Source organism: Capricornis sumatraensis, chromosome 21, assembly GCF_032405125.1.
Source record: "Capricornis sumatraensis isolate serow.1 chromosome 21, serow.2, whole genome shotgun sequence".
NCBI lineage: Eukaryota > Metazoa > Chordata > Mammalia > Artiodactyla > Bovidae > Capricornis > Capricornis sumatraensis.
This window is the reverse complement of record NC_091089.1, coordinates 5991297-6017970: the sequence shown is the minus strand read 5'-3', so window position 1 is coordinate 6017970 and position 26674 is coordinate 5991297. Positions and strand designations below refer to the sequence as shown.

Here is a 26674-nt window from a genome sequence, read left to right as displayed (position 1 = left end):
TCCCTCCTGAAAGGCAGGGAGAGCATATTGTATGCGTATTCAGTCCTGGTACAGGCTGCAGTGGAAGGAAGCTGGGGAACATTCCACACCTGTGGAAATGCATAAAGCAGGGCATTCCGAGACCAACCACGCAGCGTTCTTCAGACGCAGGGCGGGCAGGACTCCCACCTTCCCGCTGTCACTTCCGGATGAATCTCGGGGTCGAGGTTAGAACCCCTTCTCCCCTCCCCGCAGCCGCTTCCTTAAGGAGTCGTGGGTATGATGGGTTTATTAGGACCATAAATCGCCTCTCCTGTCAGTCAAACGCTCAGAAACAGCATGGCGTGATACTGGCCATCTCGGTGTTGGCATGTAGATCACTGCAGATTAAATTATTAGATAATTTGGAAACTTAACAGTTTGCATTTTGTACTTCCAATTGTTTTGCTGACTTGCACTTTTCTTGGCTGTCCAGCATTTTATTAACCGTCTTGGAGACATCTATCACCTCCTTCCTCTTCATTTTCCAATGGGCAAATTTTCCCAGGAAGGAGAGTCGCAATACTGATGTCTGCAGCCACTGCTCCAAAAAGATTGCTGTATTTCCATTGACATGCAGTGCATTACCATAATTGGCTTTTCTACATGATAGGAGAGAGGAAATAATAATGTCATTTTATTTACAGCCAGAGTGTCGCTTTATGAGACTTCTCCAAGTTTCTGCCATGCTGTGTAGGTCAAATGACATCTTTTGATCAGTCCTGTCCAAAGACATCAAAGCCGAGTGGCATGTAATGGAGACCCAGTGACAAACCAAATCTAGAAAAGAAATAAGACTGCCAGTTTCCCATTAAACAGCCTGCTAAACAGCACAGCTTCCCCGTGTCGGCTACGAAACCACTCTGACCACCTAAATCAGGAGAGTGAGACGAGGCTGAATTGGACATTAGTGCTGCAAATGACTGTGGTGATTGCCAGGGCGCCCCTCCTCCCCCACCCCCCGAAATCAGCAGGCAAACCAAGCGAGTTACAGCGAGCACCATTCATTTCTCTCCTGCCACTTGCTGGTTTTCTGATCTGGTTTATTTAGGTTTGACATCAGGCAAATGGTGAAGCGGGATATCTCTGACAGATATTCTTGCTGATTTAACGGGAGGCACACCGCTCAGGGAAGATGGATCTGAGACAGGATTCCAGAGTGGTGGCTTCTCCCTTTCCCGCCCCGATTTCTTCCCTTGATGATCCGTCTCCGTGGTAGGCACTTCCTGCTCACCGTCAAGTCAGGAAACCCCTTCAGAACTTTGGAGGAAGTTAAGTTTGACTGCCTTACGTAGTGGGAGTGTGGTTTCTTTAAAAAAGGATGTTTAAACGGGCCTTGTATACCAGAGGCTGAAAAACGGAGTTATTTCTGCTTCCCAGGTGAGGGGGCCACGTGGACCCGGATACCGTGTGTGCGAACCAAGCAAAGCAGCACCCTTGGTGGGTTCCGCTGCATGGATGGGCTTTGGGTCATGCTTAGTGTTTCCTCTTCCCTTACCTCCTCATTCTCACTGGTAGTTACTGAGCCTCATTTTCGTTCCAGGCACCCAGAGAGCTGCCGAGAGCCCAGGTCCCCTAAGCTGCTCTCAGTGCTCATGGCCCAGAGGCAGGACAGAGACCAGACCCATGATCACCTGTGCAGCTGGGGGTCCTGGAGGCCTGGCCAGCGGGCAGACGGAGCCCGTTCTGCAGTGGGGAGGCTGTGGCTGGGCAGAGAGGTGACTCAGCAGAGGAGCCTTGGAGGGGTCATGGTCGGAGACAGATCCTTTTAATTTTTTGTCCCCACTTTTTTAAATCATGGCAAAATGCACATAAAATCATCTAAACCATGTAAAAGTGTGCAATTAAATGGCATTAAGTCCATCCACATTGTTGTTCAGCCATCACCACCCCCATTTCCAGAACTTTTCAGCTTCTCAGATTGAAGCTCGGGCCCCATGAAGCACAATTTCCCACACGCCCCTGCTCACAGGTCCTGGTCACACATCCTGCTTTCTCTCTCTGCGACGACCAGCCAGTTAGCACGGCTGGAAAGGGGTTCCAGGGGAGCCGTCCCGGAAGGCAGACCCCAAGAAGATGGTCGTCTGTGGCCGCTCACAGCTGGTCCCTGGCCTTGATGTTCAGGCGGGGTTGTCCGAGGACGGTTTTGCTGACCTTGATGTAAAGACCTGCTTTTACAAGCAGCATATTCTAAAGACAGAATGCATCAAAGCTCATACCACTTGGAGTTGCTGGTAGAAGTGGGCCCTGTGCCATCCTCTGAGTGCATGTCAGGAGCCTGGCTCTGAAACAGACACCGCCCCCCCCCCCCCCCAACCCTGGCAAGTAGCTGCGGTCACCTGTGCTCAGGGGTGGCTCCCCCTGCCTCTTTGCCTCAGCATCCTCCTGTAGACGTGGAGAGCAAACACAGGCCTTCCCCGTACCGAGCTGGCGAGAGGCTAACAGTTAATAAATGCAGGGCACTTAAGATAGTGTCTGGTCCAGAGAAAGGCTTCAATAAATATTACCTATTATTATTCAATGACATTTTAATCCGAAGCATAATGCCAGCTGGGCAGATATGCTGTGGGTATGAAATGTTTACCCAAGAACAAGTAAATTCTTTCTTTAAAAAATAACAGTATATTATTAGTCCTCTCAAATAAATTTCTAGTGTGCTGAAAAAAGGCATTCTCTCTCTCTCCCTCTCTCTCTCTGGGTGGATCATTATCCCAGAATATATTTCATTCCGACCTGAGGTTGGACTTCAGTGTTGTCATGGAGAAAACACTTCTGATCGCAGTGGGCCCCTTACCTTTCTACAGAGAATTTATTTACGCGAATATCCCTTTTTGCTTCCAGGCTGTGGCTTCAGAGCTTGGAGATCTGTTATCATCAAACGTCCTTGTTTCTGGGCTTTGTGGATCTTTTTTCCAGTCCACTCCCACGGGGTCGTTTAGATGGTCTTTAGTATGAGCTCTCTTTCTCCCTCTGCAGACTTTCTTTCCGAAATAGTGCTTTTTTTTTTTTCTCCTCGACAATTTAAACATGTCCAGCGTTTCTTCCCAAGCAGTTCCGTGAACAGAACCAACACAGACAGAAGGGAAGAGAGAAACACAGAGACGAGGTAAGAGGTCGGAGCGGAGGCTCTGGGCCTCATCCCGCCAGTCTCGTGGAGAAAGGCTTTCCTGGTAGAATGGCTGGAATAGGATTGGTTTTGTTTTTGATGCTCCACCAATGAATCTTTTACTTGCAAATCTTTTCCTAGAAATCTTTGAGCGTCCAGGACTCCCACCCAAAGCCAGCGTTTCTAGAGATGTGGTCTTGGGGTTGACTTTGGGCACCCTGAGCGGACTTCCAGAAGGAATCAAAAGGCAAAACGTCTCTAGACTGTCCAGGAGTTGCTGTTTCCGTGAGATTTCTATAAAGAGCAGGAAGGACGAGTATAAGGGCCCCGCGTCTCCTCTAATGACGTGGAGCATCGCCCCAACCCCTGCTGTGGATCTCGGCGGGGGCGGTGGGGGGAATAGCAGGAAGAGGGCATGAGGCTGGAACCCAGACAGTGACACCAGCATCTCCATCTCTGTAGCCAGGAGCATCCCCATCCCACTTAAGGATGTGAATGAGGAGTGAAACCCTTCCACCTGCTGAATTCACGTCTCTGGGTGCCCCAGGCATCCCGGCCTGCAGTCTGCCTGAGCCCCATCTCCAGGTGTTCAATAATGCAGCAGGATTTAGCTGCACCAAAGTGTCACCTGTCTAGGTGAGTCGTGCTGGTGTCTATCTGAAGTGACAGCCGTCTCTGAGTCCCGGCGTCGCTCCCCGACTCCTCTCTCATCATCCCACTTTGGGAAGGTAACGTTTTCGACAAGGTTGTTCCCTGTTCCCTGGCTCGTTTCCTGCCCTTCCCCCATCCCCTCCTCACCCCTGAGCGCACCTGATCCAAGCATCATCGCTGACAAAGGTTTCCTCCTCCAAATTAAGTGAGCCCAACCAGCCCAGCAGACTTTACGAAGAAAGCAAGGGAAATGCTGAGCACCGAGTTAATGAATCTGGCAACAGGGAGGACGGTGTGGGGCCCGGACAATATGGTCCAGCGAAGGCCATCCCTCCTTGCGCTTCCTGTAAGGAGCACAGGGGAGCCGGCTGTGTGGAGCTCGGCTCACAACTGTCCTGCCGTGCCGTGGGCATCTGTATAAGTAATGGAAACAGGCTAAAGACTTCCATTCTGGTGTTGCCAGTGGGGATGGAAATGAACACGCCAGTGAAATCACCTCGGCAGAGCTGAGCAGGGAGGGGCCTAGACTCGTGCGTCCGCACTCCCTTTGGAAATGAACATGTCAGTGAAATCACCTCGGCAGAGCTGAGCGGGGAGGGGCCTCGACTCGTGTGTCCACACTCCCTTTGGTGGCGGGAGCCCTAAGGAGAGTGCTGGGATGTATAGTTCATCAGATGGAAGAGAAAGAGCAAGTCAGTCTCAGAGATTAGAATCGAGGCAGGATTGCCAGTGCAGGGCGCCGTGCCCTCCCGGGGAGACCTCTGCTAATGACATGCTCTTTTCATTCCAAGGTGGGGTGGGGGCGGTGAGGAGGGGCAGGCTGCCGCAGGGTTATCTGCAAGTTCAAGGTGGTCTTAGAATGGCTCTGAGAACCCTGTCTTGAAAACTTAGAGGGAAGGAGGAGAACCTGCCTTGTCTTTATTTCCCTGTGATTATAATGGAGCCACTTTTAGAAGGCGGGAGTTGGTGATGGACGGGGAGGCCCAGCGTGCAGCAGTCCATGGGGTCGCAAAGCGCTGGACACGACTGAGCAACTGAACTGAACTCGCGCTGCCTGAAAAGTCATTTTACCCCCTTCCTTGTCCGTGTGAGCAAGAGCCATTTTATTTGAATTGCAGAAGTGCTGTCTAACCTTCTTTCAAAGCTGGAACGGGATTCGGCTTCCCTGGGTAGCCACCCTGCTTCTAGAAAAATCAGGTCTCCTAGTGAGAGGAACACCCTGCATGCCACGTGTGCTGTGACGTCCTTGTAAATTCGAGTATGTTAATGTGGGTTATTCTACGTGTTTCCCTACTAAAATGCTGTATTCGTACTTTGTATTTTCCAGTATCACTATCATTCTTCCGATGCTATTAACTTAAAATCCAAGCGAGTTAAAAATGGAAACATTTCGTTTTCTAGCCTGTTATGCTACAGGCCGGTATCTGAATGATTCCAAGTACCTGAATTTGGGGGCATGGCAGAAGCTGAGCATCTTTGATGGAAAGAACCCATCATCTCTCCGTTTTCATCAGGATGTGTGTCCCCAGTAGGGACAGGTGTGGATGAGCACCGGTTGCCTTGTGTGGGTGGGTATTTCTAGTAACCAGGCTGGTGTCTGCAGGGTTGAGAAGGAGAGACTTCAAGCTGACTTTAAGGAAGGAAGTCGTGATGGGGAAAGGCTTTCTTCCGTTGTTGCTTCTGCTCTTTCAGCGAGGCGCCCACACTTATATTCATCTTTCCCAGGAACAATGATCGCGAGCGGGCAGAGTTCTGGAGAATTCATCCCCCGGGGAACAGAAAGAAGGACTCACAGGAAAACACCCTCGTATTGTGGATAATTGGGGTGCAGATTGAGACGCAGGTTTGTGGGGGGATTGCAGACCTAATTGCTCAGAGCCAAGGTTACTCAGACTCAGGGAAATTTGAAACTTTGCTACACTTAAACGTGAAAAAGCAAAGACAGCTGTCACTTCTCCCCATTCTTCAAATGCCTGTTGACTATCAGAGCAAATCTTGTCTTCTTTAAAGAAACAAAGATGTTCTAAAAACATGTTGGCCTGTGATTTGAGAAATAGGATCTAGATCTCATTTGCTGATGGCGTGTGCCTCGTGGTATAATTGCCATGTGAGAGGAACATATTTTTCCAGACAATATGTGTGTGTTTACACTGTCAACCATCAGGGCACACGTTGGTGGTGTCAGATTCAGGGACGGTCTACGTCACCTTCTGTCCACTCGCATCAGAAGACGTGGGGCTTTATCTGGCTAGGGATGGCAGCGCATCTTTAGGGACACACTGGCATCCAGAAGGCACCTTTTATGGCAAAAAATACTAACAAGAGTTAATTTATTTTTAACAAGTGAAGTCTAGCCATAAGAACAGTTGTCTCATTCCCATTTAGGGGGTGGTGGGGAGGTCTTTGTATTTTTTATTCCCTCCCACCTGCACGCACCCGTACGCCCACGTGGAGGCTGGCGGCTTCCCGCTTGGCGTGTGCTCGTCCCGTCGGCCTCTGCATGTCGTCTGGCATGTGGCAGGACCCACCGCGTGTGTTCACCGCGTCACGCTCCACGCCGCGTGCTGGGCTCAGGAGGGCTGGGGGCGGTGGCGGCGGCGGGAGGGAGTGATGGCAAAGCTGTTTTGACACAAAAAGAAGTAGCAGAGATGATGATTTGAAGTCTTTGTTTTATTTGATGGGAGGAATGTCATTTCTTTCTGTAAGTGGTTGTAGAAGAAGAATTTTATGCTGCAGTTACCGTTTCTACGCTTATTCATTCATCAGATTTCCTCAGGGTGGGGGTGGGTGAGGGCAGAGGGGAGCTGAGGGTTCTAGCAGAGAAAATGCAGCCGCGTCGAGTTGATTATGTTTTCTGTGATTCAGTAGCTGCTCACATCCAAATCTTTTAAGGCTAAACAGCTGTATTCATTCACCTCGCAACATATATTGCTCTGTTCCATCGCTAGAAAGAAAAAATGTCTACAAATATTTTAATGTATTTTGTATATTTGTATCCATGTGAATTTTTAGAAAATTGTAGCTCGTGATGAAAACAAAGTATCACGACCAATAATTACTCTGTCCAAGCTTGGATGTTTCTGTATGTCTTTCTCAGTCTCTCTATCTCTGTGTAGGCAAAATTTTCAAAAAAGCATCCAGGAGAGCACTAGGATAATTTACATAATAGTAAGAATAAACCCAATTACTATGATGCATGTTTGCATGCTAAGTCATGCCTGACTCTTTGAGACTCCATGGACTGTAGCCCGCCAGGCTCCTCTGTCCATGGGATTCTCCAGGCAAGAACTGGAGTGGGTTGCCATGCCCTCCTCCAGGGGATCTTCCCGACCCAGGGATCAAACTTGCGTCTCCTGCGGCTCCTGCATTGCAGGCAGATTCTTCACCGCTGAGCCACTGGGGAAACCCAATTATGATAAGAGAATGATACTTTCTGATATGATAGTGTGGATGTAACTGATTCAGACACCATTATTGTTATTAAGGGGATTTCAAGAAAGTCAGGTGCACCTGACCTTGTGTTAAGCACCCAGCCAAGTGCAGCAGTAATTATGTAGGGCAGGCTTGTTCTCCATCTATCACTTTGGTACATAATTTATATCGACCGTAACGTAAAGACAAAAATTCTCCTAACGTCGTGTTAACAGTAGGTGTGTCACTGAGACCTGCAGGGGTATACCCTGCACTGCTCACACCCACACCCCAGTCCACAGAGACCTGATGTTTCCTGCCTTTTCCTGTGTGTTTATGAGAATAAGCTGCTGGATGTGAATGTGGAGATACGTGTCTGAGACGTAAGTCCCGCATGGGGTTCGGAATATGACGAGTTACCTTTCTTTATTCTTGTTTAAGCCACTTGAAGTGCTGTTTCATGCCCAAGTCTCCTCTCCAGATTTCTGAATGTCCTCCATCAGGGTGAATCTTACTCTCTCTGATGAAAGTCTTTTCTCATTTCAGGTGGTAGAAAATCTAGGTCAGGACCTGGTTTCAGACCTACTTGGCTAATGCTGGGTTTGCAGACCCAGACTTATCCGACTGTCCTAATGTGGTCTTTATCCCACCCCAAAAGGAGAGGCAGTAACTGAAAACATCAATTTCCCCTTGCTTGCCATTGGTAGTGCATGTCTTAGAGATGGCTGGCTTTTCAGCGTGGATCAAGAAGACATTTGCTTTGTCTATTAACACACCGTCCGTTAGTAGTGAAATAGCTGTTTTGCTTTCCTGGGTTCATACAGGAGTTATTTATCTTTTGTTCTTCATTTCCTTTCAACTTCTCTTTAATTTTTCAAGATTCTCATAATTTTTTTTTCTTTTCTTTTTCCTCCTGCTACTGCTAAGTCGCTTCAGTCATGTCCAACTCTGTGCGACCCCATAGACGGCAGCCCATGAGGCTCCCCCATCCCTGGGATTCTCCAGGCAAGAACACTGGAGTGGGTTGCCATTTCCTTCTCCAATGCATGAAAGTGAAAAGGGAAAGTGAAGTCGCTTAGTCGTGTCCGACTATTAGCGACCCCATGGACTGTAGCCCACCAGGCTCCTCTGTCCAAGGGATTTTCCAGGCAAGAGTACCGGAGTGGGATGCCATTGCCTTCTCCCTTTTCCTCCTAACACTGCTGAAAATCAGAGAAGGTTTTCAGTCTTTTTAACTGAGACTTAAGCTCTGATTTGTGCTTTGTCACTTGCTGAGTGACATTGTTGTAACTGCAGCAAAGCCCAGACATGAGAGTCATATCTGATGTGTTTGCTGGGAGGGGCGCTCTGAAATGAGGTTGTTTGTTTCCCACTTACCTTGAATTCCGGGCCAGGGAGAAAGGGGACGTGTTATACTTATTTTAAGGGAGTTACCTGTGGATTTCTAATTAGAATTGGGTAAAACCCATAGGCCACTTTATTTGCAGACTCCACAATTCTAAAGCAGGGCCTCTGTCCGGTTTTACGCAAAGAAATCCTCGTTATCAGTCAGGTGGTTTAGCAAACCCGCACACGAGCCATTGGAGCCAGACCCCTAAAATTGGCCAAAGTGACAGAAAAGGTCTCACTTCTTCCACATCAGAGCGAAAACGGCCTTTCAGATTTGCTTGACAGATTGTCAACCTTCCCGCGAAAAAATCAGAACTGAGGTTCATCAATTAACATCCATCCCTCTTGTATTTAATGTTCTTGCAGAGACGCAAGGAATGGGTTCTGACTCCTTATCTGCTTTCTCTGCATTTTCTATTTCCCAGTGTCTTCTGACCTTCGTCAGAACCAGCTGCTGTCTTTGTAACACAGGTGAAGTTCCTTCAGAAGTGCTCAGTGATAAATGTGGAAGAAAAGTGTGTTCTGTGAGATTTTACAATGAGTTGAAGCTGTGCGTTTATCACGGAGGTGTGCGTAAGCCCCTTTTGTGAATTGGCCCCTTGGAGTAGATGTATTTTGGTATAACGGCCATCTGTCCATGGGCATCACGTTTGCCAGTCTGAAACCTAGTTTGATGTAGATAAACATGTAATTTGGTCTGACTGTATAGTTTCACCAGGTGGCAATACAATAGCCGTGTTCGGTCTTTGCTGTGAGCCGGAGCCCAAGCAGAGAGCCAAGGCCTGGGTTTCACAGTTGTCACTTTTGAATTTCCCTTTCCCTCGTTCACAGCCAGCTCTCAATTATGTGTGCTAATGAGGAAAAGGGAGCTCGGATAAACAAAGTTCCCCAACCCCATTCTGGTCGTGTGTTCCGCCGCCTGCCCCCTCGGGCCTGGGCAAGAGCCAAACCAGGAGCTTCTCTGTGTGTGCACCCCCCTGGGCCCCCGCCTTCCTCTGGGCAGCTGTGGTCAGGAAGTCTGCAGGAGGGCAGTGGAGGGCACTTCCCGAATAATCCGCTGTCCAAACCTCACGTCTACACAGCAACAGAGGCCAGCCACAGGCCGCTTTCCCTGGGACGAGAAGATGCCCGTCGTGGGCACTTCCTGGCTCCTCTTAAGGGTCCGATCGCAGGGCTGGATGAGCTCAGAGTGGAGCTTGGTGATGAGGGCGGTGTGTCTAACGTTCCTACACATCCTTCCTGCAGCCCCAGCGCTGGGGAGACAGAGGCCCTGAGGACGGAATCCGTGAGTGGAGCGTTTGGGTCAGTCTGTCCCTTCCGTGAGTCTGTCCTCAGATGATGATGGGGGTCTGTCCTTCAACCCGGAGCTACGATGGTGGCCCCACAGCCTGGACCCGACGGGTGCGGGCAGGTGAACGCCACCCCCAGCCCCTGTGCACTTGGGGTCGCTCTTGGACTTGCTGGGTGGGACAGATATGGGGGGGGTGTCTATGTGGCCCCTTCCTCCCTGATGCCAACATGACAGGAACAAAGGACTGGGTCCCGCCTGCTACTGAAGCCTTGTGGCCTTGCCTCCAGACACCCCGGGGTCCAGCCTGCAGACCTGCACAACCCTGTCCACCTGCCCCAGGCCCAGATTCTCTAGCGAAACCCGTTCGTTTCTGGATCCTTCTGAGGCTCCTGGTTCAAGCCCAGTTTTGGAAGGTGGGGGTGGTTGTTGAGGGGTGGGTGGAGAGAGAGGCTTAGACATTGCTTTCAAAGAATCCCTTGAAACCCTTGGCATCTGTGGGCGGCTCATCGTCCGTGTGTTCATGTGACCACAAGCACCATGGGGTAGGGTGACACAGACTGGAGCTTGGTCCGAGGACCCCTAGAAAGGGTGGTATGCGAAGAGGGGGGAGGCGAGGGCTGCTTGGGGAGGCGCGTGCACTTCTTTCCAAAGCTGATGCTGCCGGGCCCGTGCCTCCAGGGAGGAGCCGGTCAGAAGGGCGTCCAGTGTGAGGACCTAGGACCGAGTCTCCCCGCCCCCAGCTGCCCCGGGTCTGTATTTCCTTGTGTCCCTTGTAAATTAGAGTTGAAAAGTTAATTGATAATACATGGTAGAACAGGGAAATAGCCAAAAATAAGAGCTTATCGGGATAAATACAGTGGAAGAGTGTGTGATAAGGTAGGAATTCTGGGAGTCTAGAAATGGACAGGGACCATGTTGGCGGAAGATGGAGTGATGGAGCCTTGTGGCCACTGAGCTTGGGGACTGAGGGTCTCGGGAGAGGCCCTGCCAGCTCCTCGCCTGTCAGTGGGACCCCCGGCTCCCTCCCTGGGGAAGGCTGGGTGGAGACCCCCCTGGGGGCGGTGAGGGAGCAGGAGTCGGGCAGGAAGGAGGCAGGTGGCAGATGCGCGGGCAGACTCTCAGCGCCCCCGAGATCCTGCTGCAGGAACCCCGATACCACGTGCACCCCTCCGTCATGCTCCCCACTTCTTACCTTTTAACATGAAAAAACACAAAAGTCACAACCAACAAAGCCCTTCCCACATTCCCACCCCTAGGCTGGGCCTTGCCCTTCTCTGGCTCCCTAATTCCCAGGGTCTGGCTAGGGGCTATTTCCAGCTATTTTATTCCAGAAATGGTGTGAAATGGCTAATTCGTGTGTGTTGAATTGAAAACACTGAAGAGTTTGAAAACAGAGCTATTTACTAAGAGCCACTTCAGTCAACAAACCCATATATTCATTATTTAGGAAAAAAAACTACTAATATTTTCTAAGAGGATTTTCCCATTGTGCTGTGAATAGGTTTGTCTTCTGCTTTTTCCATTTAATGGATCTCTCCTTGTCATTAAAGCAAAGGTTTCAGTGTTGCCTCATAGGCATAAGCAAAGCATCATGCACTAGATATTTCTCTCCTCTTACTCTTTTTGTGTTGGGATTCTTTCATTCATAACAGCATGAAGGGCACAGAAGAAGTGTCCTAAATACTGATACAGAATTAGAAAGTGGAAGTGTGTGTCGCTTAGTCATGTCTGACTCTTTGTGAACCCATGGACCAGAGCCTGCCAGGCTCCTCTGTCCATGGGATTTCCCAGGCAAGAGTACTGGAGCGGGTAGTCCTTCCCTTCTCCAGGGGATCTTCTCAACCCGGGGATTGAACCTGGGTCTCCCGCATTGCAGGCAGATTCTTTTCCACTGAACCACTAGGGATACAGAATTACCTGGGGTCACGACTTCATTCACAAGCGTTTACTCCAAGGGTTTTCAGCACTGAGATGCTAACACAGCAAAGGATAGTAACTGGGTCCTGAGATGGTGAGTGGAGGGGCCTCGGGCTGGGAATCAGGTGGCCCGCCTCTGAGTCCTGAGCCCCTCATCTGTCTGCCTCCTGTGTGACGTAGGGGGAGTCGGTCAACTTCTTGAGACTCCATTTCCTCATCTGTAAAATGGGCTTATCAGGGACACTGCCTTGTAGGGTTGTGAGGGTTAAAATGAGGTGAAGAAATGAAAATGCCCAGCCCGGGAGGTGGGCAGGGGTGCCCAGCAGTTTTAATTAAACGAGCGAGTTCACAGTTTGATGATGAGGACAGACAGGTAAACATCTCTTAATTCCACAGGGAATGAATTCCCGGAGGGGATTAAGCAGCCTCACGAAAGAGGTGACATCGGAGCTTCCCGTTGAGGAGGAGTGTCGTCCCCAGGCAGAGAAGCAGAGGTTGGGGGGTGGTGCCCCTGGGACCCGGGTGCTCAGGGGCTGACACATGGTGGAGGGAGGGATTTGCATCCCCTGTGCTACTGCTGGGCTTGTAACAAAGATCTTAGCTCAAGGGTCACGGAGGAAGAGCGTGGCCGGAGAAGAGGGAAGAGGCCAGCTGGGAGGCTGCTGCAATGTCTGGTGACGGGCCTGGGGGGTCCGCATTCGGGCAGAGGCCACGTCGGGGACAGGGCTGGAGGACAGAAGGCGCTGAGGATAACTGCTTTTCTGATGTGGACAGCTTGTGTGGGGTGGTTCAGTAACCACTGAGCTAGGAGACTCCTAACTCAGGAGGAGGAAGTGAGCTTTTATTGGGGCAGCCCCTCTAGGTCTGAAGGGGCAGGGGGAGCCATGTGTCTGTCTGTAGTTGACTGGGGGTGCCCGTGGGACACCCACATTTGCTAGGTCGGGTCATAGCAGCTGGAGCTCCTTCTGTGTGCCCAACGCCACCTGGGCTCAGACAGCACTCAAGAGGGCTTCATGGAGCCCAGCCTCCCCTGATGGGGCGGGAGAACCCGAGGGCCCCTCCGGAGGGGCTTCACACTGACATGGATCTGGTGGTCATGGGCGTGCCCTGGAGGAGTCAGGGAAGTAGTCAAGGTCTGCCGGAAAGAGGCCGCAGAGGGAGAGGGGCCCCGCAGGGGGACAGGCAGGGTGGATGCAGAAAGCTGCACCCTGATCCTGGAGAGCACAGTCAGCTCCCAGGAGTGTGACTGAGCCAGGGAGTGGGAGGACTGTATCCCCATGGGGCGTCAGGGAGCTGGGCGTGCTCAGCCCAATAGGGGGACGCTTGCGGGCCCCAGGCTGTGCCCCAAGTCCCCTAGAGCTCCCCCGCTCTGCTTGTGTCTCCCCTGGGAGATGAGCCCCAGAAGGCAGGCCTGTTAGGCGTCCCCCACCTCTCCACCCCCTGGAAAATGGGGGACCGGTGTCCAAGGACAGAATGGCAGAAACTAGTGCCCCGTAGGAGGCCAGGGTATGCTTTCTGTGGTTCCAGCAGTGACTGTCGCCCTGGGGCTGGAGAGGGCAGAGTGAGAGGCGTTTGAGCTCACCCTGGGTCTCCCGGGTGCAGACGGGTCAGTGTCGGGGGTGGGGAGGACAGGCCGGGACGTGCCTAGCTCTGAGGACACCCGCTCTGCTGGGATGTGGACATGCCTGACCGGTGGGTGCTGAACACCCCCTGGAGGTAGAGGGAGCCCCCGTCTGTTTCCAGAGGAAGAGGAAAGCGGTCTGCTCACTGCTCACGCCCGACGGCGCCTGCTGCGGGCGGGCGATGGAGCCTGTGGCCGTCCTTTGAGGGGGCAGCAGCCTGCAGGCGGTGCAGCGCTGGGCAGGGTGCCAGCACAGCGCTGGGCTCCCCGGCTGAGCCAGACGTGTCCGGTCAAAGGCTTCCCTTCAGTCGGTTGCTGGTGTGGATCTTCTTTTCATGAAAGTGGGCCGTCTGGGTCTAGTGGGCAGCCTCCCCACTAGGTGACCACCTTCTAGGTGACCCCAGAATGTGGCACAGAGGGTACACTGTGGGGGGCGGCTGGGAGTCCGGCCAAAACCCCGGGAACCCAGTGCCTCTGTCTTCAGAGGGCTCTGCCCAGGATGCCTGAGGCCTCAAGTGTCCCTGTCGGAATCCTCAGAGCTGGGCCTGGTGTCCAGGCCAGGGCCAGGCGGCCTGCAGGCGGTGGGTGTGACCGGGGCTTCGGTCTTCTGGCAGCCGTGGGTACTTGGGACCCTGGACTGTCCTAAACCTGTAGTGGTCATGGGGAAAGGAGAAAGCGGTCAAGTTCACGGTCAGTTTCCAAGGGGGCTACAGCCTCAGGCAGGTGTGGACGCCTGTGTGACCCTGCGGGCTCGCGCTGTCGATTATTTTTCACGCTCTCAGAGCAGGACCCACGGGCTGTGGTTCCCTGAGCCATTAGTGGACCGAGGCAGGACTGCCATCATCTGGGAAGCAGCTGCGGATGTGCCTCCCTGGTCACGCCGCCGCCCAGGTGCGGGCCAGCCCTGTGGAGAAGCGGAGGGCAGGCAGGGAGCTGAAAGGCCCGGCGGAGTGCGAGTGTCCACCGTGTGTGCATCCGTGTGCAGAGCCCTTGGTGGGCAAGCATGGACGTTCCCGTGAGGCTCCCTCCTGCCCTGCGTCCAGCCTCTGGGCAGCCGCCTCCTTCTCTGTCTCTCCATCACTGTCCCCGAAAATGCGGCGCTGCCCGCCACATTCCCTCGGGGTCCGGCTCTGATAATGTGATAATGAGTGATTCTACTTAATGAGACACCCTCTCAGGTCATATCAGTGCATTTTAATAGGGCCTTTCTGGAAATATCTTAACCCTAAATTTCCCAGGTAGTTGATGGAACACTGGTTGTTTCCACACCAAAAAAAAAAAAAAAGAAGAAGAAGAAAGAAAAGAGAAAGAAGTAAAAGCACGCTGGTCAGATCAGTTAAGTGGTGCAGGCAGTTATGTCCCCCTGGGAACTGACAAGACCTGTCACATGGTGAAGGATCTGGAATGTTCTGCAGTAAACAGCCAGGTTCCATCCAGACGTTTATATGCCCTCCATCCCTCTCATTCCCCGGACAGCTGTCAGCAGCCCGAGCTTCTTCTGGGAAACGCCACTTTCACCCTGAGAAGTCACCCTCTGTGCAGCTTGGCCCGTAGCAGGCCATTGTAGTACCTACTATAGGCATTGTTAGGTTAAAAAGTTTTTTATTGTGTGAAAATATTTGTAACTTAGAAGTTACTATTTTAACCATTTTACGGGCATGGCTCAGTGGTATTAAGTTTCCATTGTTATGCAGCCAAACCCAGCATCCATCTCCAGATCTTTCCATCTTCCCACACTGAAACTCTCAACCCATTAAACACCAACTTCTTTTTTTTTTTTTCCCTCTTTTAAACTTTTTATTTTGTATTGGCGTATAGCTGAGTATTTCTTTGGAAGGAGTGATGCTAAAGCTGAAACTCAGGTACTTTGGCCACCTCATGCGAAGAGTTGACTCATTGGAAAAGACTGTGATGCTGGGAGGGATTGGGGGCGGGAGGAGAAGGGGACGACAGAGGATGAGATGGCTGGATGGCATCACTGACTTGATGGACGTGAGTCTGAGTGAACTCTGGGAGTTGGTGATGGACAGGGAAGCCTGGCGTGCTGTGATTCATGGGGTCACAAAGAGTCGGACATGACTGAGCGACTGAACTGAACTGAACTGATAGCTGAGTAACAATGTTGTGATAGTTTCAGGTGGACCGCAAAGGGTCTCAGCCATACATACACATGTATCCTCTCCCTCCGAAACTCGCCTCCCATCCAGGCTACCACATAACACTGAGCAGAGTTCCCTGTGCTATAGAGTAGGTCCTTGCTGGTTATCCATCTTAAATATAGCAGTGTAATAGCTAGCTTTCCATTCCTCCCTGTCCCCCGACCCTGGAAACCACTGTTCTCTTCCTGTCTCTGTGAGTAGACCTCACTATTCTAGGTGTCTCATGTAAGGGGACTCCTAAGTATTTGTCTTTTGTGGCTGGCTTAAAGGCTTCCCAGGTGTCTCAGTGGTAAAGAATCTGCCTGCAATGCAAGAGATGTGGGTTCGATCCCTGGGTCGGGAAGATCTCCTGGAGAAGGAAATGGCAATCCACTCCAGTATTCTTGCCTGGGAAATTCTATGGACAGAGGAGCCTGGCGGTCCACAGTACACAGGATTGCAAAAAAGTTGGACATGACTTAGTGATGAAACCTAACATTGTTATACTGAGCATGATGCCCCTGATTTAGTCTATAGTGAAGCATGCATCAGACTCTCCTTACTTGTAAAGGCTGAATAATATCCCATTGTGTGTGTAAACCACACTTTGTTCACCTGTTCAGCCATCAGCGGACATTCGGGTTGTTTCCACCTTTCAGGTCTTGTGGACAATGCTGCTTCGTATATCCGGGGCTCTTTGACACCTGCCTGGTGTCTCCTGTGGGTGACTTCTGTTCCATCCAGGCAGGGGACGGTGGTGCTATGTTGCTTCCTCCTTTTTTCAGTGGAGACTAGATTATTTATCACTTACCATTGAAGCGTGTCTTTATTTATGGACACCACTGAATCCTGTCCATGAGGTATCTTTCCGTAAAAGTTGACAACCAGGTCCCCCCATGGGGAGGCTCATGAGGGACCCCGTTGCTTACCGAGGGAAGAATCTGCAGGCGGAGGAGCCGGGGCCCCCTCTGTTTCTTTCCCTCGTTGTCTTCCCATCCAGCTATGATGGCCAGACCGACATCTCTAAGGAGAGGGCAGACGCTGCCCTTCCGTTGAAATGTGTTTAGTTCGGCCGGGTTGGGGGGCTTGCCTTGGTGGAAACCTGTTTCCACCCTGGCGCTGCAGCGGGTCGGTGTATAAAGTGGGGGCGGCCTTGTAGCCTGGGATGAGAAACGTCTTTTTAAAGGTGGCGTGAGCGTGGGGGAGGCCGTGTGCTCGGGGTGCCATCCGCCTCTCACTGTGTTTCCTTGCTCTCTCCCAGCTTATGTTCCTGAGGAAGAACTGAAAGCAGCAGCGATAGACGAGGGCAGCGTGGAGGATGGGCTGCCCGGGGATGTTCAGGAGGCAGACTTCGCGTGCAGCGAGGAGGCGGAGATCAAGGAGGCCCAGAGCTACCAGAACTCCCCCATCAGCACCGCAACCAACCAGGACGCGGGCTACGGCTCGCCCTTCAGCGAACACAGCGACCAGCCCGCCCACTTCAAAAGCTCCTCCTCCAAGGAGGAGAAGGAGGAGCGCCAGGGCGCGGAGGGCGTCTCCTACCCCCAGGACAGCTTGGCCCAGATCAAGGCCGTGTATGCAAACCTCTTCTCCGAGTCCTGCTGGTCCAGCTTGGCCCTGGACTTGAAGAAGTCAGCCTCGACCACGAGCACCAGCGATGCGGCCCAGAAGGAGGGCTCCACCCCCGCCCCCACGCCCCCCACCAGCACCGCGGGGGCCACGGGCACCACGGCGAGCACCCCCAGCTCGGGCTCGGGCGCCAGCGGTGGCTCAGGCTACGACTGGCACCAGGCCGCCCTGGCCAAGACGCTGCAGCAGACGTCGTCCTACGGCCTGCTGCCGGAGCCCAGCCTCTTCAGCACCGTGCAGCTCTACCGCCAGAACAACAAGCTCTACGGCTCGGTGTTCACCGGCGCCAGCAAGTTCCGCTGCAAGGACTGCAGCGCCGCCTACGACACGCTGGTGGAGCTGACGGTGCACATGAACGAGACGGGGCACTACCGGGACGACAACAGGGACAAGGACTCGGAGAAGACCAAGCGCTGGTCCAAGCCCCGGAAGCGCTCGCTGATGGAGATGGAGGGCAAGGAGGACGCGCAGAAGGTGCTCAAGTGCATGTACTGCGGGCACTCGTTCGAGTCCCTGCAGGACCTCAGCGTGCACATGATCAAGACGAAGCATTACCAGAAAGTGCCTCTCAAGGAGCCCGTGCCGGCCCTCACCAAGCTGGTCCCCTCCACCAAGAAGCGGGCGCTGCACGAGCTGGCGGCCCCCGGCTCCCCTGAGCCGGCCGGAGCGGCGGCGGCCGAGGCGGCGCTGAGCGAGGCGGCCAAGGAGCAGAAGACGGCCAACCCCTACGTGACGCCCAACAACCGCTACGGCTACCAGAACGGGGCCAGCTACACCTGGCAGTTCGAGGCCCGCAAGGCCCAGATTCTCAAGTGCATGGAGTGCGGCAGCTCCCACGACACCCTGCAGCAGCTCACCGCCCACATGATGGTCACCGGGCACTTCCTGAAGGTCACCACCTCCGCCTCCAAGAAGGGGAAGCAGCTGGTGCTGGACCCCGTGGTGGAGGAGAAGATCCAGTCCATTCCCCTGCCGCCGACCACGCACACCAGGCTCCCGGCCGCCGCCGCCGCCGCCCACGTCAAGAAGCAGCCTGACTCTCCCGCGGGCCCCACCGCGGCGGAGGAGAAGAAGGAGCCCGAGAAGGACAAGGCGGCCCTGGTGGCAGGGGAGGCGGACAAGAAGATCAAGGAGGAGGGTGAGGACGCGGGCGAGAAGTTCGAGCCCACTGCCCTCTACCAGTACCTCCGCGAGGAAGACCTGGACGACGGCGCCAAGGGGGGTGTGGACATCCTCAAGTCCCTGGAGAACACGGTCTCCACGGCCATCAGCAAAGCCCAGAATGGCGCGCCCTCGTGGGGTGGCTACCCGAGCATCCACGCTGCCTACCAGCTGCCGGGCACCATGAAGCCGCCCCCGGCAGTGCAGAGCGTCCAGATGCAGCCATCCTTCGCCGGCGGCGTGAAGCCACTATCCGCTGAGCATGGGGCGCTCCTGCACTCCCCGGGGAGCCTCACGCCGCCGCCCCACAAGAGCAACGTGTCGGCCATGGAAGAGCTGGTAGAGAAAGTCACAGGCAAGGTCAGCGTGAAAAAGGAGGAGAGGCCAGCAGAGAAGGAGAAGGGCTCGCCGGCTAAGGCCGCGTCCCCAGCGGCCAAGGAGAATAAGGACTTCCCCAGGGCCGAGGAGCTGGGGGGCAGCAGCAAGCCGCAGCCCAAGAAGGGCCCCGAGGCCGAGGTGGGGAAGGCCAAGAAGGAGGGCATGGGGGATGCCCACACCCCAAATGGCACGGAGCCCCTCAAGGCCAAAGTGACCAACGGCTGTAACAACCTGGCCATCATCACCGACCACTCGCCTGAGCCCTCCTTCATCAACCCGCTGAGCGCCCTGCAGTCCATCATGAACACCCACCTGGGCAAGGTATCCAGGCCCGTGAGCCCCTCACTGGACCCGCTGGCCATGCTCTACAAGATCAGCACCAGCATGCTGGACAAGCCAGCCTACCCTGCCCCTCCCGCCAAGCCGCCTGGCGCCGCCGACCGCTACTTCTACGAGAACAGCGACCAGCCCATTGACCTGACCAAGTCCAAGAGCAAGCCCCTGGTGCCCGGCGCCGCTGATGGCGTGTCCTCGCCGCTCCGGGAGAGCGCACTCATGGACATCTCGGACATGGTGAAGAACCTCACAGGGCGGCTGACACCCAAGTCCTCCACGCCCTCCACCGTGTCGGAGAAGTCAGACGCTGATGGCAGCAGCTTTGAGGAGGCGCTGGACGAGCTATCGCCCGTGCACAAGCGGAAGGGGCGGCAGTCCAACTGGAACCCGCAGCACCTGCTCATCCTGCAGGCCCAGTTCGCCTCGAGCCTGCGCGAGACAGCGGAGGGGAAGTACATCATGTCAGACCTGGGCCCCCAGGAGCGGGTCCACATCTCCAAGTTCACCGGGCTGTCCATGACCACCATCAGCCACTGGCTGGCCAATGTCAAGTACCAGCTGCGGAGGACAGGGGGGACCAAGTTCCTGAAGAACCTGGACACAGGGCATCCTGTTTTCTTTTGCAACGATTGTGCCTCTCAGTTCAGAACTGCTTCCACGTACATCAATCACCTAGAGACACACTTAGGCTTCAGCTTGAAGGATCTCTCCAAGTTGCCCCTAAACCAGATTCAAGAACAGCAGAATGTTTCCAAAGTCCTGGCGAGCAAAGCCTTGGGCCCTTCGGGGGCCGCTGAGGACGAGCTGGGCTCCACATTCCAGTGCAAGCTGTGCAACCGGACTTTTGCGAGCAAGCACGCAGTCAAACTGCACCTCAGCAAGACCCACGGCAAGTCCCCCGAGGACCACCTGATCTATGTGACCGAGCTGGAGAAACAGTAGCCCCGGGCCCGCGCCCGCGGCGCATTGCACTACCGTCGTACTGCACTAGGCCCGGCCTGAGCCTCCGAAATCAGCCTGCTCTCGGTTGCTGACCGCCTGTCTGGACCTTGGTTTTTCTTACACATATTTTGTAGCTATATTTATATGCTCTTCGTCCGATCGTGCATGTTCCTTTTCTTTTTCTGTGAGTCAGAGTCTGACCTTTATTTTCAACATCTGTTCTCGATGTTCAGCTCTCTTTTGTAGGAGATAGTGGGGCACACTCCTCAGAGACACTTACTTAGCAGGAAAGAAAGACACAAATAACAGAGATAGACGTCGTCCTAAAATTACAAAGCTCCCATGACAGTAAAGGTCAGAGGACCTCCTAGTGTCAGATTTAACCCTGTGAGGACTGCAATCGCATTTCTGTGCCTTTCACTCAAAAAAGAAAAAGAAAAAAAAAAAAAAAGGCTTAAAGGCATTTCATTCAGATCAAAAGCTGTGTCAGACACAAAACTTATTTAATAATTAAAAAACAAGCTTTTATATGCAGAACTGGTTTGTGAAGGAAGCATGCATGCAGCTGTTGGAGAGCAGAAAGTTGTCTAGGACGTGGGGGTTAGGAAGCCACAACGTCATACGTTTAAAACAGAAAACAAAAACTAACAACAAAAACAGCAAACACCCCAGTTGCCACTATGCCCAAACCCTCTGGATGCTGAAAAATGCCACTTTTGGCAAAAAAAAAAAAAAAGTATGCAAGTTATTATTTAAAAATGTGTAAAAATGCTATTTCTTTTTTCCTGTAAAATACTGCGGTTTATAGTTATTTACAAATGTAAGCTTTGGTACAAGCCGACCTTTCTATAAGCGTGCTACGTTGGTAAATGAAAAAAAAAATGGGGCAAATGTTGGCGTCCTTTCCTTGTAAATTGCCAGCATCAGCTTAAAAACTCGTATATGTTACATATCGTACCATTGTAATCTATTCAACTTTCTTTGTACCTTCTGGCTGTATGCTTTCTCTTTTAACTTTTTATATTGTCATTTTATATTAAATTTCTGTGTATATAATGTAAAACCACAATTTTTGAATAAAATTTAGTTCCTGCAGCTTGATTTAAATAGAGAAATTTTACTGGCACCTGCGTCTTTCCAGATGCATGTATATCAGACAAAAATAAATAAATGAAGACAAAGCAAGCGATGCACTATTAATTATACATTTTGATGTTCTATCATTAATATTGTACAGTACATTTTGGTTCACACAATTAAATCCACTGTTTTCTCAAATGTAAAATAAACCCACATGCAGTTCTTGATTTACATAGATTGTCATGTCGTCATTATTCTGCCTCTGAGACATTATTCCAGCAACGAGAGGTACTGCTTATGCAGTCGACCAACAGAAATTCTATTCAGAACCATCATTTCATGATGTGTGTGCTGAAAAGCTTATTCAGATGATAAGTACTCCTTTTTTTAAATGATAATTAAAATTTTTAATTCCACTGGGTGCCACTGGATTCCAGAGTATAGTCATTGAGCGATGGCTGATTTGTACATCGAGGGACCCGAGGTGCTTCTTGGGAGAATCCTCCCGCCCTGTTTTGAAATGTTTACAGTCATCCTTTGTGTGTATCTGGGGACCTAATGGCAGATCTTGTTCTAACAGGGACCCTGGGGGCCTTGAAATTGGTTCTGCATTGTTCCAAAGAGGAAGGGCTGGTTTCTGCACTTTTAATTGAGACTTTCCTCGTGGTCCAGTGGCTAAGACTCCGCCTTTCAATGCGAGGGGTGCTGGTTCGATCCCTGGTTGGGGAGCTGAGGTCTCACATGCTTCTCATGGCCAAAACCAAAACATAAAAAGCAAAATTGTAACAAATTCAACAGACTTTAAAAATGATTCAGGTAAAAAAAAAACCTCTCAAAAAATGTACAATTTTAATAAAATGCACTGCTCTCTCTCATCCGGGATTTGGGATGGCCTTCCTTGGTCAGGTTGCTCCAGAGCCTGGTGAAGAGCGGGGCGGGGTCTTTTGGGGGAGACCGCCGGGCCTCCAGTCTGTTACCTCCACCTTCTCTGTGGGCAAGGATCCTGTGCTGGGAGACTTGCCCAAGGTCATTGGGCCCACGATTGACAGAACTTGGGCCTGAGCCCACAAGGCTCTGCCCCAAGGGCCGTGCTCTTAATCACCCCCATCCTGTGCTCTGTGAACTGCCCGCCCCCACCCCCCGGGGAGGACGGGCCCCTGGGGAGGGTCTGTGGTCTCTAGCAGCCGCTCGGAGGTCTCTGCAGCTGCACGGAGGTCTCTAGCAGCCGCACGGAGGTCTCTGCAGCCGCAGGGAGGTCTCTGCAGCCGCACGGAGCAGATGAGCCTTCTTCCAGTTACTGCCACAGCAGCCCCAGGTCCAGATGCAAAGCAGGCCAGCTCTATCTTCTGCTGGGTCTGAACAGTAAATTGCAGTGATGTTGGTTAAGTGTGCAGTGTCCTCCACTAGTAATACAGAAACTCGATTCCTGTGAATACAGGTGGAAACATCCAGAGGACCAGTTGGCTGCCTTTTGTGTGAGGATTTACTTCTACAGGTTTCTGCTTCCTTCATCAGTGTTTGAAGAGACGGACCCTGGCCTTCTTCCTCTGGTCCCTGAATGCACTCCACGGGTGGCGCTGTGCTCTCTCAGGGGAGCCCCCCTTTCTCCCAGGGGAACAGGCTGCTTCTTCGGAGCCCAGGGGCAAATGGCCCTGAGGGCCTCGCATGAGCTGGCCACAGATCCGCCTCTAGGAGGCTGGTGGGCCTGGTGGGGGCAGGCGTCCTGCTAACCTTGTGTACACACAAACACAACCCTATTTTGCATTTGTGTTTGCAGCTTGAACCTCAGGTTTAATAAGTAATCAAATATTTTTCCCTTTCAATGTGGATTTTTTAAAAATTTGAGGTATGCCTCTGAATGTGGATTGGGTCTGGATGTTTATTGTTATTTAGTCGATATTTGAAAGGTGTAAAGCCTATAAAATAATGATGATGCTAGCTGATGTAAGAGAAACAAACTTTGAGACATGTTTGCAGAAAGAAGGGATTAAAAACTTCCAAGATTTATGTTCCTCCATTTCTATGTTTGGTAATCTTCAAAAAGCTTTGAAACATTTGAAAGCCTATCTAAGTGACTTCTGAAGTTTCAGAAACCTGTGCCTACAAATAAAGGTTTCTGCTTTTTTCCAAGGTAGAATTTCTGTTACTTACTTATTATTATTTTCCTGAAGGTGGTGGAAACCATTAAAACCCAGTCATTGAATTGTAAAATTAAAAAATACCAAAGAGTAAGATTTGGAGAGCATTTATAATTTTTCTATACCTTTTATAAAGTAATACATAGCCTTTGCAGAAAATGTGTAACACACACACACACAAAAATGAAATAAAGAAGGAAATAAAAATCAACTAATGTTTTCATCTAGAGAAAAATCATTTAATATTTTAGTGCTAGCATCATTTTAAAATTTTCTACAAAACAAATGCACAACATACTTTTGTACTTGCTTTTTCCGTTAGTAGATAATGTATATGTTCCCATTTCGTTAAATATCAAAAAATTTGAATCTTACTGAGATGTATTATAATTTACTAATTAATTCTCTACTAGTTAGAATTTTTAAAAGCAGCATTTAGATTCTTATCAAGTTTTCAGTGTTAAGAATGACTACAGAAGGAATGTTCCACTCAATATTCCCATGCATTTTTCTGATTATTTCCTTAAAATAAATACTGTGAACTTAAAAAAGTATTTACAACCTAAAAGTTGAGAACTATGTTTGATTCACTGGGTATTTTTCAAGCTGGGGAGGCAGTGTTTCCAGTGACCCAGAGAGAACTGCTCTAGGAGGCGCAGGGCAGAGCCAGGTTGTGTGGACATTTTGCAACAAAGGGCAGGTAGTCTGGACGTCAAGATATTGTTAAAGAAAACCAGATATCCTAAGTTAAAAAATTTAGACTTTTCTGTGTATGGGAAGATGCAGGAGTCCAGGCTCTCTGAAATTAGTCCTTTGAGCTGCACCTCAGCTACCTGGGCCATCGTCCCGCGTTTTCCTGTCCTGAGTCTCCCTGGGGCTCACCTTAGGGGAGGGGCTGCAGTCTGATGGCTGCTAGAGGGCAGGCATTCTTTCTTCCAGAGTGCCCTCCCCAGCTCACCATAGGGGGTAGATGCAATCACGGATGACTGTGACCTCCTTGTTGACTGATAACGGCAGGAAATAGTCCATTTCTCAGTCCCTAAAGCTGAAATTTCTGCTGCGTCCCGTGACTGGATGCCTGTGCCCAAATCACTGATGAGAAAGCCTGTCCAGCCCCAGCCGCTGGCCCTCAGCGGAGCCACCGTTTCTGTCCACCTTTGCTTCATGAACACCAGAATTTTTTTTTTTTTTTAATTTCTGGCTGTTTTCACTAATTAGCCAATGTAATACCGACATTTTAATAATATGCTTATTGTCCGTTGATGTTATTTAAAGAAAAGATGGCTTAAGGACTTGTATGATTTTTTGGGAAGACTTTCATGTGAATCGTGAGCTCATTTAAATTTGGTGGCCAATCTGCATATTTTACAGAAAACACACGACAGAGGGGTGAGAAAGGAGCTGCTGAAGGTCTGCAGCTCCCCGGCGGCTCCAGCGCAAGAGAGAACAGGGCAGTGTGTCTTCTCGTCCAGTCCTCCTAGGATAGATGGCTTGTGAAAACGCACCCAAAGACGTCAAGTATATCATGTACCGGCACTGTCTTTAAATTGCCTGACTTGGAATAGGGAGGAAAACTCCAAATTCCAGGATTTCTATGACTAACGATGAGTATTTCTTAGGCAAACAAAGATAATCTCAGAAAAAAGTGCACTGCCCTAGGGAGATGAGAGGTGGTCACCTAGAGGGACTTCAGGCTTCCCTGGTAGCTCAGCTGGTAAAGAATCCGCCTGCAATGCAGGAGACCCAAGTTCAATTCCTGGGTTGGGAAGAGCCCCTGGAGAAGGGATAGGCTACCCAATCCAGTATTCTTGGGCTTCTCTGGTGGCTCAGATGGTAAAGAATCAGCCCGCAATGAGGGAGACCTGGGTTCGATCCCTAGGTTGGGAAGATCCCCTGAAGGAGGGCATGGCTACCCAGTCCAGAATTCTTGACTGGAGAATCCCCAAGGACAGAGGAGCCTGGTAGGCTACAGTCGACAGGGTCTCAAAAAGGTGGACACGACTGAGCGACTAAACGCAGCACAGAGGGACCCGCAAAGAAGAGAAGTGAGGAGAGAAGGACCAATTCAAAAGTCTAGCCCAGGAAACCATGCTTGATATTTTGTAAAAACCTATAAGGGGAAAGAATCTGAAAAATGATACATATAACTGGATCACTGTGCTATATACCTGAAATTGACATCATAGTGTAACTCAGCTGCTCTCAAATAAAAAATGTCTATGTAGATAGTATGTCCCACAGGATAGTTTCTTCAAGAGTTCAAGTTCAAGGCCATTGCTAACTCAGAGTTGGATGTCTGACCCATTCTGATGGGAATGTGAAGAGACTTACACCAAAGCTGTGAAGATCAGGAGGAAGGCATGTCACCTTCAGACAGATTAAAATCAGGAGAAAAGGCTTACACCAACTACTGCTTAGAAGTTGACCCATGACTAATTTGCCATTATTTCTCTTAAATCACACAGAAATGTTTGCAACTTGATCTGACTAGTTATCAGTTAACTAGTATCAGTTAAGTTTAGTCACTCAGTCGTGTCTGACTTTTGGGACCCCATGGACTGCAGCACGCCAGACTTCCCTGTCCATCACCAACTCCTGGAGCTTGCTCAAACTCATCTCCATTGAGTCGGTGATGCCATCTAACCATCTCATCCTTTGTCATCCCCTTTTCCTTCTGCCTTCAATATTTCCCAGCATTAAGGTCTTTTCCAATGAGTCAGGTCTTCATAGCAGGTGGTCAAAGTATTGGAGCTTCAGCTCCAGCATCTGTCCTTCCAATGAATATTCAGAACTGATTTCCTTCAGGATGGACTGGTTGGATCTACCTGTAGTCCAAGGGACTCTCAAGAGTCTTCTCCAACACCACAGTTCAAAAGCTTCAATTCTTCAGTGCTTTGCTTTCTTTATAGTTCAACTCACATCTATACACGACTACTGGAAAAAGCATAGCTTTGATTAGATGGAACTTTCTTGGCAAATTATGTCTCTGTTTTTGATATGCTGTCTAGGTTAGTCATAAGGTTTCTTCCAAGGCACAAGCATCTTTTAATTTCATGGTTGCAGTCACCATCTGCAGTGATTTTGGAGCCCCCCAAAATAAAGTCTGTCATTGTTTCCATTGCTTCCCCATCTATTTGCCATGAAGTGATGGGACTTGATGCCATGATCTTAATTTTCTGAATGTTGAGTTTTAAGCCAACTTTTTCACTCTCCTCTTTCACTTTCATCAAGAGGCTCTTTAGTTCTTCGCTTTCTGCCATAGGGTGGTATCACCTGCATATCTGAAGTTATTGATATTTCTCCCAGCAATTTTGATTCCAGCTTGTGCTTCATCCAGTCTAGCTCTTCTCATGATTTTAAGTTATTTTAAGTGCATTTAAGTTAAATAAGCAGGGTGACAATATACAGCCTTGACATACTCCTTTCCTGATTCGGAACCAGTCTGTTGTTCCATGTCCAGTTCTAACT

At 50.9% G+C, this 26674-nt stretch overlaps 1 protein-coding gene across 1 annotated transcript in view; it reads left to right on the top strand.

Annotated features, from left to right (window-relative positions):
• Positions 1-21268, top strand: part of TSHZ1 (teashirt zinc finger homeobox 1) — a 33471-nt gene extending 12203 nt beyond the window's left edge. Inside the window, exons 3-4 of the mRNA XM_068994009.1 lie at positions 14224-14419; positions 16729-21268. Coding sequence (XP_068850110.1) covers positions 14224-14419; positions 16729-19988 — 3456 coding nt within the window. The 3' untranslated portion in view covers positions 19989-21268. The remainder of the gene's footprint in view (positions 1-14223; positions 14420-16728) is intronic.
• Positions 21269-26674: the final 5406 nt, after the last annotated feature.